The sequence below is a fragment of the Typopeltis vanoorti genome, chromosome 1 (assembly GCF_054136105.1).
Source record: "Typopeltis vanoorti isolate ZY-2024b chromosome 1, IOZ_Tvanoo_1.0, whole genome shotgun sequence".
Taxonomy (NCBI): Eukaryota; Metazoa; Arthropoda; class Arachnida; order Uropygi; family Thelyphonidae; genus Typopeltis; species Typopeltis vanoorti.
The window spans coordinates 139,720,571-139,739,240 of NC_143549.1; the positions used below are offsets into that span (position 1 = coordinate 139,720,571).

General features: G+C 38.0%; 1 protein-coding gene across 1 annotated transcript in view; it reads right to left on the bottom strand.

Moving 5' to 3' along the window:
- Dora (zinc finger SWIM domain-containing dorado) overlaps positions 1 to 12,987 on the bottom strand; it is a 495,561-nt gene extending 482,574 nt beyond the window's left edge. The window contains exon 1 of the mRNA XM_090399467.1: positions 12,135 to 12,987. Coding sequence (XP_090255593.1) covers positions 12,135 to 12,306 — 172 coding nt within the window. The 5' untranslated portion in view covers positions 12,307 to 12,987. The remainder of the gene's footprint in view (positions 1 to 12,134) is intronic.
- Between the last annotated feature and the right edge of the window lie 5,683 nt (positions 12,988 to 18,670).

The following is an 18,670-nucleotide window of genomic DNA, read 5'->3' on the forward strand; positions in this document are numbered from 1 at the left end:
TAGTTCAGTTCCAACTGAATGATCAGTAGAAAAGGGCTGATAAACAACAGACACATTCAATCAAACTTCTATTCTGTATTGATATAGCATGACACTGAAACTACACAGCAAATCCTAAATAACATTGAGTTAATTCGTGAAAGCTATTTTAAGAATGAATACCAATATAGAGAGAGTTCTACAATCCTATTACATCATTCTAACCTGATAACTAATAATTAAGGAATTCACAGCATACACTAGAAATATAAATTAAATAAACTTTAATATATACTTTCCGACATTTCGGCAAACGTCACGTTGCCATCTTCTTGGGAACTTAATACAAAGACATGTGCACACAAGTACTACATAACAGCAAATGAGAACCGAAGCTAGGAAGCTAACGTTTTCCTAAAGTCCTGATGGTGCCCCCTGGTGGGCTATATTGGTAGTTCTTGGCCTTTGGGCTGAAGTTCTTCTGATAAATGTTTCCCAAATTTGGGGCAGTCTCATGCATCCAAATTTGTTGAGGTTTGGCATGTTCCTAAGGGCTGAGGCTGATTCCACGAATAGTCTTTCATATTTGAACTTGCTGCGGTGTATTACTGTGGCTTTCTTCCATCTTATTCTGTGGCGAGTATCCAGAGCATGGTCTGCAACCCCAGAGTGGCTGTACTGGTGAAATCGGATGTAATCCTTGTGTTCTGAGATTCTGATATTTGCTGTCCTGCCTGTTTGACCAAAGTAGGACAATTTACAGCTGCAAGGGACCTGGTATACACCAGGTAAGTCTAAGGGAAGTGGTTGGTCTTTAGTGGAGCAGATAAGGGATGCCAATTTTCTGTGTGGTCTGTAATAACAAGTGGTCAAATCATGTTTTTTTAAGATTTTGTTGATTTTTTCTGAGGTGCCTCGGACGTAGGGAATGGTGATAGATTTAGAGTAATCTTTTTTGTGAATGGGGTGAAGGGGGGGATGGATTGGTTTAAGTATTTTTTTGATTCTTTTGGGGGGGGGGGTAGCCATTGGCTGAGAAAGTGTCATGGATGTGATTTAGTTCAGTGGTTAGGGCTTGATCATTTGAACAGATTATTTTTGCCCTGTTGAATAGTGTCTTAATAACTCCATATTGTTGTGAGGGGGAATGATGGAATTGTTGGTGAATGTATCTGCCTGTATGGGTGGGTTTTCTATAAACTGAGAAAACCAAGGTTCCATCAGGTTGGCGGGTGATTAGTGTGTCTAGGAAGGGGAGGTTATTGTTTTCCTCTTTTTCCATGGTGAACTTGAGTCTAGGGTGTTGGTTGTTTAAATGTGTTAGGAAGGAGAGGAGTGAATCCGGGCCATGTGGCCAAATAGCGAACAGATCATCAACATAGCGAAGACATATGGTAGGTTTTTGTGGGGCTGAGTTTAAGGCTTTCTCTTCAAAAGTCTCCATAAAGAAGTTGGCCAAGGGTGGAGAAAGTGGTGACCCCATGGCTGTCCCCCTCTATCTGTTTATAGAATTTTTCCTACCAAACGAAATAGCCTGAGTTCATTGTAAACTGAAATAGGGCTGAGATATCGGGAGGAAATTTAGCTTGGATTAGCTCTAAGGTTTCTTTGAGTGGGACATTCGTGAATAAGGAGGAGACGTCAAAACTGACCATTATGTCATTATGTTGGAGTGTAAGGTTTTCTATACTGGCTTTGAAGTGGGCTGAGTTTTTTATGTGTGATGCCAGTATAGTGTGAGAGCGCTTTGGCTAAATGCTTGGCTAGTTTGTAAGTGGGGGAATCAATGTCATCCACTATGGGACGTAATGGCACATTTTCTTTATGTATTTTAGGGAGCCCATATATGCGGGGGGGGGGGGGTCTAGAGTTACATGGTTTCAGTCTGTTGGTAATCTCCACAGGCCAAGAAGTGACCTTCTTAAGAAGCCTATGGAGTTTACTAATTTGAGAGTTGGTGGGATTGTATTCAATAGGGAGGTAAGTGGATCAATCTAATAGTAAAGCCTTGAGCTTACCTGTGTAGTCATTAAGATTGAGTACCACAGTGGCGTTCCCCTTATCCGCTTGGGTGATCACTATTTCTTTGTTTTTTTTTTCAATTCTTGTAGTGACTTGTATTCACTAATGGATATGTTGGATTTTGGAGGTTTTGCTTTTTTGATAACACAGGCTACATCCAATGTAATATTGTTGGCGATGTGGTTTGGAAGGTGGCGAATCCCGCGTTCAATTTGGATCATTAATTCCTCGGCCGGTAATTTCTTAGGAGCAATGGTGAAGTTGTGACCACTTACAAACTACCCAAGCATTTAGCCAAAGCTCTCTCACACTATACTGGCAATACACCATCACACACAAAAAACTCAGCCCATTTCAAAGCCAGTATAGAAAACCTTACGCTCCAACATAATGACATAATGGTCAGTTTTGACGTCTCCTCCTTATTCACGAATGTCCCACTCAAAGAAACCTTAGAGCTAATCCAAGCTAAATTTCCTCCCAATATCTCAGCCCTATTTCAGTTTACAATGAACTCAGGCTATTTCGTTTGGTAGGAAAAATTCTATAAACAGATAGAGGGGAACAGCCATGGGGTCACCACTTTCTCCACCCTTGGCCAACTTCTTTATGGAGACTTTTGAAGAGAAAGCCATAAACTCAGCCCCACAAAAACCTACCATATGTCTTCGCTATGTTGATGATCTGTTCGCTATTTGGCCACATGTCCCAGATTCACTCCTCTCCTTCCTAACACATTTAAACAACCAACACCCTAGACTCGAGTTCACCCTGGAAAAAGAGGAAAACAATAACCTCCCCTTCCTAGACACACTACTCACCCGCCAACCTGATGGAACCTTGGTTTTCTCAGTTTATAGAAAACCCACCCATACAGGCAGATACATTCACCAACAATTCCATCATTCCCCCTCACAACAATATGGAGTTATTAAGACACTATTCAACAGGGCAAAAATAATCTGTTCAAATGATCAAGCCCTAACCACTGAACTAAATCACATCCATGACACTTTCTCAGCCAATGGCTACCCCCCCCCCCAAAAGAATCCAAAAAATACTTAAACCAGTTATCCACAACCCACCTTCCCCCCCCCCCTTCACAAAAAAGATTACTCTAAATCCATCACCATTCCCTACGTCCGAGGCACCTCGGAAAAAATCAACAAAATGTTAAAAAAACATGACTTGACCACTTGTTACAGACCACACAGAAAATTGGCATTCCTTATCCACTCCACTAAAGACCAACCACTTCCCTTAGACCTACCTGGTGTATACCAGGTCCCTTGCAGCTGTAAATTGTCCTACTTTGGCCAAACAGGCAGGACAGCAAATATCAGAATCTCAGAACACAAGGATTACATCCGATTTCACCAGTACAGCCACTCTGGGGTTGCAGACCACGCTCTGGATACTCGCCACAGAATAAGATGGAAGAAAGCCACAGTAATACACCGCAGCAAATTCAAATATGAAAGACTATTCGTGGAATCAGCCTCAGCCCTTAGGAACATGCCAAACCTCAACAAATTTGGATGCATGAGACTGCCCCAAATTTGGGAAACATTTATCAGAAGAACTTCAGCCCAAAGGCCAAGAACTACCAATATAGCCCACCAGGGGGCACCATCAGGACTTTAGGAAAACGTTAGCTTCCTAGCTTCGGTTCTCATTTGCTGTTATGTAGTACTTGTGTGCACATGTCTTTGTATTAAGTTCCCAAGAAGATGGCAACGTGACGTTTGCCGAAAAGTATATATCGGAAAGTATATATTAAAGTTTATTTAATTTATATTTCTAGTGTACACTGTCAATTCCTTAATTATTAGTTATCATGTTTATCCAGCGTATAAGCCTCTCTACAAGAATCATTCTAACCTGAATTAGAATGCTAGACTAAATATGCTAAAATGTGGGAAAATATCATCTTGAATTGCATGAATTGGCAAGTTATTTGTATGTGTATACACACATCTATACATCAGTTCATTCAAACAGATTTCAAAGGTGTGATACTATCTCGAGTGTACAATGTTTACCTTAGAACTGTTAACCATTTGAATAAGTAATTTCTTGTATAATTAAAAACTGGCTATTAGTATTAATTGTGTAATTCCATCCTCAGTTTATTACTAATTAATGAAATTAATAAGTGATAAATTAAAGAGCAATTAAAGGGTGCACAAAACTGGACCATTTAAAAAAATGAAAAAAGAAGAGAGCTAGATATTTACAATATAAATGAGAAGACCAAGAATAGAAAGAGAAATTGAAAGAGCATTTATTTAGCATGGAAAGATATTGGCTACCAAATGAAGTAGATAAATGTAGACCAAAGGGAGGAGAGGGAGAAAGAAAGATCAGCTGCAAGACCAGTAAAGTCAGAATGGGTAAATGCCTAATCCTTGAGGTAAAGAAGTAGTGACAAACCAAATTTCATACTGTAATAATATATGTTAGTATTTATGTAAAAATCACATGTATCTTTAAAAGTTACATATATCTCTTAAATCATCAGAGCAGTAACAACTACTACTGACAATTCATTCTACCCATTCATCACTCTCTCCAAGAAAAAAAAATGTACTCCACATATCCTTGCTAACCACAATCATAAACAACTTCCAGAAGGTGATCCCTAGTTCTGGTCCCTTCCTCTCTCTCTGTATCATGTACTGAAAATTTTTTTTGTTTAACATATACAGCCCCATAAATTTTATCATGTCTCCTCTCTTCTGCCTGTCAACTAAACTCTGCAATCCACACACACACACACCTTCAATCTATCCTCATAAAAAGCATTCCAAAGACCTAGTACCAACTTGAAAGTTTTCCATGCAATATTTTGTCAAATAGCTTTGCCAAATCCGGCAGTATTATGATGAAACCATTTTGTTTATCCATTTAAATTGTAATTTTATTACAAAATATGAATAAATTACTAGGTTAGACACCTACCTTTTACAAAATTGTGATACTGCCCCCCCCCCCTCCCAAACAGAGTATCATATTCCTATCCACCCATGCCTGGATTTTACCTTTAACCACCACTCCTGAGATATTATATGGTCTGTAATTTGCTACTTCTGTCTTGGAGTCATCTTCATATAATAGAACTATCTTACCCTCTTTCTTCTATCTACCCTCGCTTAGAACCCTGCCAGAAACTTAGATTAAACAACTTGGTAAAAGGCACTGCCAGTTCTCTTGCACATTTTCATAGCAAATGAGCTCATACTATCTAGTCCCACTGCTGTATTCACAATGTTGTTTTTTCAATATGTAGAGCATCTTCGGTTTGTTTACTTCAATTCTCAGATTAGCAACAGCAGTCTCCAACTGGATGATAAAACCCTTGAAAAATTACAGCTTAGTAGCTCAACTATTATTTCTGCTTCTGTCACTTTCCTACCATCAGCACTGTGTAAAATTATCCTTCCATAATAATTCTTTTTCTTACTTGCTACGTGGCAAAAAAAAAACTCTTTTGGATTTATTGAGCCCCTGTTTAGCTAATTTTCTCTCATAATCTGATTTAGTCTTCCTTACTATACTGGTCACCCTTTTTCTTGTACTTTGTATTGCTCATGAACATGCTGATCACTTTTTGTTTATATTCCTTCCACAACGTATTTTTTGGCAGCTCCACCTTTATATCACTACCAATTCTTATTTTGGAGCAGTGCTATTGCATTTTATTATTACATGACACCTCCAACGAGTCCAAGGATTCATCAGAGGAGGGCACTCTACTCCCCTAATAATTAATTCTTCTCCATATATACACAACACCACTACTATCATTCGACACCATCTACCACCCATCGCAGGTATCCATCTGTAAATTAAGTGTGTTCTCACAGCTGATTTGCCTGTACATGGGATGAAAAAAAATCCGAGTTTCCAGAAGGAAAAACCCTGTTACCACTGTATGAGATCAGCTAACTAACCTTCAATTGATAAAGTCCATATAAAGATTCCTCTCGTGACAATGAAAATCGAACTCAGTTCGATTCTCGTCAATTAATTCTTACTAGGTTTATCCTCCTGACCCTGGATATGCAAGTCCGATACTGCCTCTCTCAAACAATCCCTGAAAAATTCGCATGTATTACTGACAGCTTCTTATGCCATAGCACTGCTCCAAGCCACTAATCCTTACTTAACTGAGCATTCCACATTTTGAGCAGCCTCCCAAAACAAGATTGTATGGTCACTTTTCTTGATCAGAAATAGAGTTGCTATTGTAGTTACGGATAAATCTTCTGATGCTATTACCAGCTCCAACACTCTCAAACTCCTGGTCCCCTCTATCACATACAGTTTCAGGTAATTATCCCTTAATAACTGTATAAATTCCATTTCCATGTTACCATTCCCCATAGTGGAAGTCCCTCATGATAATTGCTTAAACAATAATCACTATGCTAATCTGCTGATACATGGCATCATATCTTCCTGTGGACCCCTCCCCCCACCAAAAAAAAAAAAAAATTATAAAGAAAAATGACAAATACCACCAAGAAAAAAGATTGTTTAATCCTTCACCCAAATATAAGCAACAAAACATTTGTGTGAAGCATATTCCTGACTAAGTTATTTGTACACAGAGCTGTTGACTTCACGTCAACTGCTTCAGTAACCAATAATGCACAGTACACACTCTTTTTCAGACACACATATACTGCGATGCATTATGGGAAAGGTTGCAACCTAGACTGGTTTCAGCTTTACTGAGATTTCATTAGTGGTGAAGTCACCCAGAAAGATGAGTTCGAATCAATGCAGAAGTCATATATTATCTATATACAAGTAAGAAAGATGTCTAATCATATTTTAAATGAACTCTGGATGATACCTCAATGAAGGTCAAAGCTGGTCTGGATAAACTACTGCAACCAGTTTTGAATGGCACAGACCATTTTATGTGAGGTCAACAGCCACTATATACAAGTAGCCTAATTGTGAGGATACTTCATGCAGAAACTGTTTACTTACACTTGGGTAAAGGATTAAATAACAATATAATTTCTATCACTTCTGATGGCATCTCCACCTTGTAGTGGTAGAGGACATGTGCATCCCAATGATAGGAGAGCTAGCCAGTGGTAAGAGTTATCAGTGGGCCTCCCATGCCAGATATGTCAAAGTGTAAGGACCAGACTAAAAGAGGGACACCCTCATCCTCCAAGTTGGAGGGGGGGGGTATCACAATAGGCTGACTACCAGTATGATGTTAAAAACCCATAGGTTTCACAAACTAGACTGTTCAGAATGGCAACCAACTGAAAATGATTGATAGATTTCAAGTTAGAACATAGACTATAGAAACTTTGTTTCTATAAATCTAGATCTCTATATTGTGTTATTGATACAACAGAAAATTACAATGTTCAGATCTTAGCTATACAATAAACCAGACAGCCCGTTCATGGAAACCTACAGAAAAATAACAGAACATTATTATTATTTAAATTAAGGGGATATTAAATCCCACATTGTTTTTTATATAATATCCCCTTAATTAAATAATGTTTTACATCGCCGAAATGAAGCCTATTAAATTAAATTAAATCCCACATTGTTTTTTATATCATATTCCCATTTAATATTCCCTTAATTTAAATAATGTTTTACATCACCAAAATGAAGCCTATTGGCTCTTTACTTTAAATAAAAGAACATTATTATGTTACACTGTAGAATATTATTCCATAATTTTTCTGTAGGTTTCCTGACATGAAAATTGTGTGGGTTTTATAATGCATGATAACATCTTACCATAGGTAAAAACTTTCACACCAACAGATGATCAGTCGACTATGTTATATCTATATTTCTAATCATCTGTTTGATGTTGCAATTATCAATGGTTATGCACCAACAGAAGATAAGGATGATAATATGAAAGAAAAAGTTATGAAGAACTAGAAAGGTTGTGTGATTCTTTAATTGAATACTGTATAAAATTAGTTAAGGGTCACTTTAATGCTAAAGCAAGGTGAGAAACAAGACATAGACAAATAGTTGGCCCAGAGAGTCTGCAGGACATTAGTAACAACAATAAAATTAGACCTTTTAACTTTGCATCATCCACAAGGCTTACAGTTAGTGGTGCATATACTTTCCCAGAAGAAATATCAATTAACAAACTTGGCTATCCCCAGATTGCGAAATAAGCAATCAAACAAACCATGTAGTAAAAAAAAAAAGGAACAACACACATATAAAACATCTATAACCTACACAGGAGCGAATGCAAATACCAATCATCATCTGGTAACAGCACATTTCAAGTGAAGATGTTGTCAAATGAAGAAATGTTAACAGAAATAGAAATAATAATTGATATAATATTGTAAAGTGAAAGGATGTTTAATATATGAAGAGAAGATGCAGAAAAGGCAGAGCAGGAAATATAATATCAATATCTCCCCCATATCTAAGTGAAAGATGAAAAACAAACTGACAAATAAAAAATATTACTTTATTTATTATTATTATAATAAGCCTGGTTGGCAGAGTGGTTAGTGTATCTGCTCTCCAGCCAAAAGGCTGCGGGTTCAAATCCCACCGTGTGGGCATGGATGTTTGTGGTTGTCTTTGAAAATACTAGTGGTGGTAGTGGGCAGTAGATGACGTTGGTGTAGATGATGTGGTTCGCTGTAGCTTGTGGATTGAGTGATGAAGAGTTGTGGAGTGAGCGCCCTCCCTCGATGAGTCTTTGGACTCCATGGAGGTGTGACGTAATAATAATCCCAAGATCTCCATGAAGTCAAAGACCCATCCGGAGAGGACCCTTTGTCAAAGACACAGCTCATCATACCATGCCTTAAATACATTTAAATTCTCTGCAGACACCACATTATCAGGCATTTCATTCCAATCATTAACAAGTCTCCATGCATCATCTCCTTATACAGCTTCCAGGGATGACCTCTTGCTCGTCTCCATCTCCTAACATTTTATAAAAAACCTTTTCAATGCTAATCTTAATCCTATAACAACCCCTTACCAACATGTTTGTGTCTATCATAACACCCCCCCCCCTTACTCCTATCCACTAGACTGCAAATTGCATATTCTCAACTTTTCTTCATACTCAACATTGCAGAGACTAGAAGCTACTTTAATCAATTGCCTCTGGAACCTTTCCAAAATCACTTCATCCGTATGAAAACCAGGTGACCAAATCTGTGGAAAGTAGTTCATATGTGGACTAATTAAGGCCTTATGCAATGGAACCAGAATCTCCTTACTTCTGCATGTCCTCTGCATCATTGTCAGAATTCATTGTGTGATTCTCACAATTTTAGCAATGTGTTCTCTAAATTTTTGATCCTTATCCACCATCATCCCAAGATCTCTTATTTCCTCCGCTTCCAACAATATATCCCTACTAAGAGTAAATTCTACATCCCATCTTCGTTTTCCAAATTTTAAAACCTTACATTTCACAACATTGAACTGGCATCCCACTCTCATTCACTCAGTCTGTTCAAGTCTTCGTGTAAGATCACATCTGCTCTACTCCTCTCACAGTTCTTTCCAACTTTTCATCATCTTCAAACAACTGAATATACCTAATCAAATCTTTCTCAATATCACTAACATACAGGTTAAACAGCAATGGCACTAAAACAGATCAAAGAAGGCAAATCATTAGTGACTTTGCTCTTCCAGGATATTGCTCCCTCATACACAACTTGATAACTAACAGCCAATCTCAAATCCATTGCACTAGTCTAATATCCAACCTCATCCACCAGTTTGGCTATCAACTTATGTGGTAATCTATCAAAAGCCTTTGCAAAAAATATGCCACTATGTATCCATCTCCCTCATCCAATACAGCTGTCACCTTATTGTAATAAGTGAGTAGATAACTAAAACATGATCTCCCTTTTGTGCTGTCCATCAAAGAATACCACTGTTTGTCAACCTAATTCTGGATCCTGGTTCTCACTAAGCCTATCCAACATTTTAACCCCAATACTTGACACACAAAATGACCTATAATTTGATGATTGAGTTCTGTCACCTCCTTTATGAAACAGTACAATCTTCCCTTCCTTCCACTCTTTCGCAACTTGATCCAATGCAAGACTCATATTAAACAAATATGCCAAGGCAGATGTCAACTCCCTGGCACGTTCCTTCAAAATCCGTGGTGATATATCATCAAGTCCACAGCTTATTAACATCAAGTTTGCTCAATTCCCCATATACCTCTTTCTCATTTACAGTCAGTCTCTCCTCATCATCCGCTGCTCTCAAACTCTCCTTGATAACACATCACAAGGATAAAAGACCTTTATGAATTACTTATTAAATATCTCAACTATATCTTCTGCAGCAGTTCTCCTTATATGATTTTATCCTACAATAATCATTCTTTTTTTTTTATTGCTCGTTATATATTAAAAAAACTCCCCAGGGTTTGTTTTTTTTTGGGGCGGGGGGCATTTATTAGCTAACTGCTGCTCACACTGCACTTTTGCTACCATTCCCGACCAAGTCACCCTGCTTGCCTGTTCTTTGTACTCCTTACTGAATTGATTATTACCATTCGTCTTATGCTGCCTCCACAATGCCTTCTTTTTCTGTATTGTAAGCTCAATCCCTTCATTCATCCATTTCACATCAATCTTATTTAACTTTCTGACTCTTGGAATGCATTTAGACATTGCTTCTCCTAGATAGTTCTTTAATAGCACCCAAACAGCACTGACATTTCCACCCAACTTCTCCTTTCATGCCACAGCATCAAGCTGTCTCAGGAGTTTCTCATAATCACCAACTTTGCAGTTCGACACATATACCTTTCCTCACGTAAGTCCTCACATGGTTGGCAACCACCTAGGTAATCACTTAATGGTCACTCTCACCAACTGATGGGAGATTTGATACCTCATTTATAATGACATACTCTGATGAGATGATCAAATCCAAGACCCCAATCCTCAATGCCATTTGTTACATACTGCCTGAAGTAGTTATCCCTCAAAAACTCGAGAAATTCTTTTTCTTTACTTCTAGTTGCTATCTTGTCATCCCAATCTATATCCATAATTAAAATCACCCACAATGATACCCTGTTCCTATTTGCTTGGCTAATTTGCTTATACATTTCATGGTCACTACTCTCCACATTACCAGGTCTATAGCAACATTCGACTTAGTATTTCGTTCTATTCACTTCTATCATATCTCACACCATACGGCCTGAAACCACTCGTTATGCAGAAGAAATTTTTCATTTCACAACAACAAAAATAAATGGTTCAATAATGTATGTAAAAATTCTATAAAGAAGCTTAATGATACAAGGTTAAAAATGCAACAGGACCAATCATAAAAAAAAATCAGAACTATGTGACTGGCAGAAATTTCACTAATAAAATACCGTGTCAAGAAAAAAAAAAAAAATTAATTGAAAAGAGAACTGAAGTGATGCTGGATGAGGAAAAAAAAAAACATTAATTGAAGAAATTGAAAATAATACAAATAACTCTGAGCCCTTCTTTGAACAGTGGGATACTTAAAAGAGGATAACAACCCCAAACTCAAATACTGACTAACAACCAAGAAGATTTAATTACTCAAGAAATTGTTGAGGAATTCACACAATATTTTGAGAGACTGCTAAACAAATTATTACCACCACTACCAGAGGTACAATCTTCATCGGAAAATGTTGAAGAAAGCTTTCTTCTAAAGTCTAAGGAACAATCACTGACTGAAGTTGAAAATGTTATTAAAGCACTGAAAAATAATAAGACAACTGGTGAAAATAAAACTGTAGAACAATTTCTAAAAATTAGAGGAAAATTTAAGTACTGAGATTTATGAATTCAACAAAATAATATGACAAGAAGAAATCCTAGCTGATTGGGATATAGGCATATTTCTATTTTTAAATAGGAGTGTGGCTGTATCCCATGATTATCACTGGTTATATTTCAAAGTTATGAAGTCAGGATATAAAAATATACATAACTACATACTTATATCTTATATTGATTATGTATAATAAACGAATAGCAAACTCAGGTATATCAAGGAATATGAAAATTTATAGAAACAGACAGGAAGAGGGGGGAGGGAGAGAGGGGGATGGAAAAGTTTACCTTTTGGTCTGATTTGATTAACATGATAACCTCCACAATTGTTTTGTTTCTTCCAGCCTCTCCAATTGTTACATACCGACTCTGGCTCGCTAATCCAGGAGCATAGTGAGTCTTCTTCAAATCTATCGCTGTCTTCAAAAGAAAATCGGTCCGTTTCCTCCCAGTCCAACATCACAGTTTTATCAATCTTAACGCTGATCCAATCACTGATGTTGGTACAGAATTTTCAGACCCAGATTAAGAATACGTAAAAAGTCCTCCTTAACAGAATTTAAAAAACTAATCACTGTTTGATGATTCAAAATGCTCATCTATATTCTATACTTAAAAGCCTGTAAAGTTTACAAGGCTTTATGTACTAAGTATATATATGTAAGGCATGTTCAATTAGTATCCTTTCCACACATGTATAAGAAAATGTGAAATTTTAACAGTGCTATGAGAATGTGCATAGAGGAAAGTCATTGTACAGTGCTGGAAATTTTTTTGCAAAAAATAAAGGCAACATGTTTTTTTACATTTGACCTTCTGACTAGATATCCCCCCAAGGCTGACTTAAAAGATATCCTACTTATCGCTACTCAGCTGGCTCCTTTGTCTGTACTGCGGGGTTCAACAGCTGTCACCTGGGGTAGAAGACAGCTACCTCTTACCAGCCTTAGTCCTAAACACGACGATGGCTTATTCTCAAGTTTGAACCGACTACTATGTCTATAGATATATTCCCATTTCCTCTACACAATATTTTACACAGAAGCGTTAAGTTACCAGTGTTGAGTCAAATACTGAAATATCGCGATATGCCAGAGTCACAAACACACACATATATAACTGATAATGATACTAATAATGTTTATTTACAAATGCACCTGGTGAAGGACCACAAAACACTGAACTCTAGCGGCCTCAATATCTACACTTGCAGTAACTTCGCTAACACACACCAGAGGGATTTTTAAAAACATTGCATTGAAAATTTTAAGTTGATAACATATATAGTGTTTAACTGTCATGTAAATTAAAGACATTTTTTTCCAAGGTTGCAGCTAAAGCAGGCAGTTGGTATATCCAATATGTATACGGACCAGTATAATGCGGAAAACAGCTATTTACTTTTGCTTCGAAACTAACAAGTGGTAGGAGTGTGATCACAGCAAGAGCAGCCTGCAAAATGCATGTGCACTTACAAGATTATAAAAGGATCACCCATAAGGAACTTGAGCATAAAAATGGGGCACTGAGAGAGCAGCAACACGTCTAACTTGAGCATCCGAGACATGCTTAGTAGGATTATATTCGGTAGACTTGGCTAGCCATTCCATACGTACGATACTCTCTTTTTGAAGATATTGGTCCAAAATCTTCTCTCGATGAGGACGAACATTATCGTCTTGTAAGATAAATGTTTTTCCTATGTTCGTCCATATGGGATTAACATAGAGATCCAGGACCTCGTCTTTGAAAGTTGCAGCACTCATGGTTCCATTAGGAAGTGCAAACAGGTTGTTGAGTCCACCAAACGAATGCCTCCTAAACAATCACACTACTTACACCGTGTTTCTTTCAAGGATATTAGAGAGATGATAACGTGTCCTTAGTTCTCCCCAGATCGGAATATGCCTGATATCGTTTTATAAAGCAAATCTGGACACATCTCTAAATAGTACTCTTCCTCATTGTCCTGGGTCCAGCAGACGTGGGACTTGCCCATTTCAAGCATTTTCTGTCTTTGTGCGAGATCTGGATAATGGAACAAAGAATACTTGTCACCAAGCATACAGCTAGACCACCTTCATGAAGCATTTTGCAAAATGGAAGGAGCCAATGTTCCTGTAGCTTGTGTGTGGTCAGATAGTAGATGATCAGGGGTAACACTCCGGTTTCGGCGAGCAGATAAACGGAGATATCGGTCGCCCACTGCGGTTGCAGCTCGTGGTCTTTCTTTACTATCTTTGGAATGCTATTTCTATATGTTGGAATTAGTTCCATAAGCTATGGACAATAGAGCAACTCAATGCAAAAACCTGACTACCTCTGACTTGCTTTGGTTGCCCTTTAGTAACAATGGCTTGCTACCTGAAATCATCAGTTAAAAGATCGACAGCCATATCCAAGAATTCTGCTATCACGAAATGTTTGTCCTCACTCCAGACAGGAAATAGAAAAACAACCCACAACACAATACATTTGTATACAATAACTTGATCCAACGTCACTTTTTACATAATATACCTAACTTTCATATGTTTTCCTTTCCCCCACGAGTTATCTTGATTTTTCTCTTTGTTCCTCAATTCATGGAATTCAATGAAGAATTGTCAAATAATTCTTCTTTGTTTAAAACTCTATTTAAGTCATTCATCCTTTTTTTTTTTTAGTGACGTCTAGTTCACTTTGGCATTTCAATTATACCGTGTTCCATTCGTGGATATTAGAGAGATGATAACGTGTCCTTAGTTCTCCCCAGATCGGATCATGCCTGATATCGTTTTATAAAGCAAATCTGGACACATCTCTAAATAGTCTCCAATCTCAGTCTCCAAAAGAAAAATAGGGCTAAAATGAATTCGACTACTCCCTGTATGGAAATAAAAGGCGTTAGCTGTTTTTTTTTTTTTAGTTGTCATAGGCCTATTGTAATACTGCAAATAATATTCTCGGTAAAACGGTTTCTCCTTGGCATACTCGTGTACAGGGTCTCTGAGATTAATTTTATCAGAGGGTACAAAGTTTCTTTTGGGACCCTTCCCATTACCATTATTCATTTCGTTTTTATCCACTACTGCTTTATGCCATAACCTGTAAGGTCAAAAAGGATATGGAAGACAAGAGAGGGATGGAGTGGAGCGCTCTGTTAAGTTTTACATTTAAGGCCGTATACTTAGGCTGACCATATTTCTTTGAGACAAACACGGGACATTGGGGATGGTAAAAAAACGGGACAGGAGTTATATAATATTCTGTATTCGTGCAAATGTAAGACGATTAAAAAAATATTTTATTACATAAAGATATTGAGCTTACAATTATACTTCAGTGACAGAACTCATACAAAAAATTTAGGTAGAAATAGAGGGGGACAATATTTCAGGTAAGGAAATAAAGTCTATAATTTTGTCTTGAACATCAGAATTTGGCAAAAAAGTACCGCACAACGATTGGAAAACGTTTTATGTCTCTTTTTGTTTGATACATTTAAACTGACTGTAATGCTTTTTGTTTTATTCAACTCCTCTATTACTTTACCAATATGGTAAATCGTGTAAATCGTTGCTAATTACTGCTTCTGATATGGCAAGTTCAGAAGAAATTTTGGTTCATAAATTCTACTTATCAATGTCGACAAGCAGTTATTTGCACGAAAACTTTGGCCCTAGCGCACAGTATAATAAGCAACAAGAGCTTCACTTGCTACAATTTTATCACTTTCACTATCACCATCATGTCTCACCATAACTGAAGCCAAAGTCTTTTCAGCATTTATGTATCTTGCTACGTAGATGTTGGTTGATGTTGCTTCTGCCTCCATGAGCAAACGGAAAAATTGACAATGCAATGTTATCATACCACTTTTGTTCCATCACCACATAGCTTGTCCAGTTTAATAAATTTAAATTCTTTCTGGAGATCGTCATTAAAACTGCACTTTCGTCTCTTTGATATTGGGAGGATAGACTTAAAGCTTTTAAAGTTTTAAAACTTCAAAAAATATGAAATTTAAAACTGCCGGCATTGAAATAACAAATCCACCGGTTAGAATACAGGCAAAACAAAAACTAACGCTACAGCAGAATTGACGCCGCGTCTGAGAAGCACAAGTGTTGCCAACTTGTATTTCTTATTTTCTCTGAATAAATCACTGTAGATATCGATATTTAGCATCGAGCAATCCCAATCCATGGTTATACAAATTACTGGTATCCATGATATTGATATACGATGATAGGTTATGAATAATAATTTATGATTGACCAATATTAAGTTTTTATTAAAAACGAGAAAAAAATGACAATGTTATTAAAATGACGGGACGGCCGGGAAATATACTCCCTCTTTATTTATATAAATAGAAAAAAACATTAAAAGAGGATCAGAGCACGGGCGACTCGTGCATAGGCACAGCAAAACGCAGCATCCCCAATTTTTCTCGATATAGAAATATATTTATTAATTTATTTATATTTGCTTGTAATATTTAAAAGTTAAATAGAGTAAACGGCCCCTTCTACTCCCTATACGGGAACAAATAGGCATTAGCTGATTTTTTATTTTATTTTTTTGTAATATTTAATATTATCATCAACAATGCTATACAATTCTCTTATTTTGTATAAAAAATAATAAAACGTCCTATGTAGCTTAATGATAGTGGCGCTTGCGCTGGGTCGCTCGAAGTCAGACTCAAGTTCAAGTCTAGTCGCGAATGGAGGAAGTTTTTCTAAGCCTTTCTTTGACCGATTCCTGAGTTAGTCGAACTCTGGCATGGGCAAGCAGGTTTTTCCTCCCAGAAACTTGGTTTTTTTTATCCCGTAAATTCAAGAAAATCGACCGTAGTACCCACATTATTTCAGATGGTAACTTATCTTGTTAGGGTTAGGTACCAAGAGATGGCAGCACTTGTTTGCCAGCCTCTTCATCGGTGGCTGCTATAATTAGTGATAGACATGGGCTAGCTATCTCTGATCATGGGCTAGCTATCTCTGATTGGCTACAGGTGGATATTGAACTGACCACTCATTTTCCAAAAGCTAGATAGGATATAAAGGCCTCGCCTACTCCCTATAAGGGAATAAGGTAGTCAATAAGATTTGATTAGTCGTTGTGATCGGACGTATTCCTTTAGACTCTGCCTAGTTGAATTTTATATAAGGTTTTTCGGGAAGCCCGCATTGCATGGGAACTAACACAATTCGTGACCTACTATCTCCCCCTTTGTATGAAATATGCAGAGGTCAAATGGCCGACAGACCCCACCCACAATGAGGACCAGTGGTGGATGAATGATATTTTAGGGAGGTAGGTCGCTGCACTGTGTCCAAGTAAGTTCCCGAACGTCCTTTTTCCTTGTTTTTAGGATAGTCACCTATAATAAACTAACTTTTTGCTGGTAGACGCTTACTCTAAGCTGTCTACGGGATTAGCTAGTGGACTCTCAAAGTCTACAGGTATAAGAGCAACCGCTATTCTCTCTTGGGCCGAGTTATGGACTCTCCATATGATGAGCTCGACTTCAAACAGCTATTGGCAATCTTCAAACATGTAGGAGGCCCACTACAAAAGAAATGGCCAGAAAAGGTGTAGGTTCCCTATTCTTTCATCCACCAAATAGAAGGGGTTGAAGGAGAGGACTGTCAGTCCCCTGACCCTCTCCCCAGCACTTCTCAAAATAACACCAGAGAGATTATGTTGATTATGGACGACCAGCCCCTAGTAGACTCAGATAACTCTACAGACTATCAGGTTAACAGCAGAAAGAAGCATAAGAAGGATTCGCCAGCAGCAGATCCTGAAATAATACATCAACCCTTGCAAAGAACAACTCCAATGGATTTAGCAGCACAACCTGATGAAAGAATAGAGACCTACTCCAGAGCACAGCCCAAAGAGAGGATAGGATTCCACCAGTAATTTTACGAACAAAAGAAAATTGGTCTTTAATTACAGTGACGATGAAGAACGCAAACATCATATTTACATCAGCCAAGAGTACAGATGAAGGAATCCGGATTCAACCAGAAGGATTTTCGGACTACCGCCAGCTCACCAGACTTATGGTTGAACCGAAAGTCCCATATCACACATTTCAGCCTAAAAGTGAAAAAATTTAAAGGTGGTAATCAGAGGTGTGGCTGAGACCATACCAGCCGAAGAAATAGCTACTGACCTCAGACCACAAGGCCTGGAGCCGATTAAGATATCGCGCATGTACCGAGCAGACAAGTGCCCCATGTCTCTGTTCTTGGTAGAGATCAGTAAAGACCATGGAGAAATTTACGACCTTAAAATAGTTTGCAGCTTAGTCATCAAGACCGAACCTCTCAGAAGAAAGGCTTCAGCTGGTCAATGCCATCGCTGCCAAAAGTATGGGCATGCACAAAAGCTATGTAAAGCGGGGTACAAGTGCGTCAAGTGCGGTGACAACCATCCCTCGCACACTTGCGTCATACCATGAACAACTCCCGCTAAGTGTGTGAACTATGGCGGCCCACACCCAGCACACTATAATGGATGTTCACTCCACCTATCCAACCTGCAGAAGGCTAGAGAGGCGCTACCCCTGTCCAATCAGAAGCGAACTACACCAAAAATCAGAACGCGGGCTGTTACTCCCGAGAAATCGTATGAATCTGCGGTCTCTACTAATAACAAACCGGCATCTTGCAACCAAACCTCCGCAGCAATCCTAGCTACTACTCTAGGAGAGATGTTAACAGCCTTTAGCAAAACAAATCCCAATCAGGCCGACACCAATAAATTCCTCAAAAAAACACACAAGTCATCTTCTCCATGATTAAGAGAAGATGCATCTTCGGCAT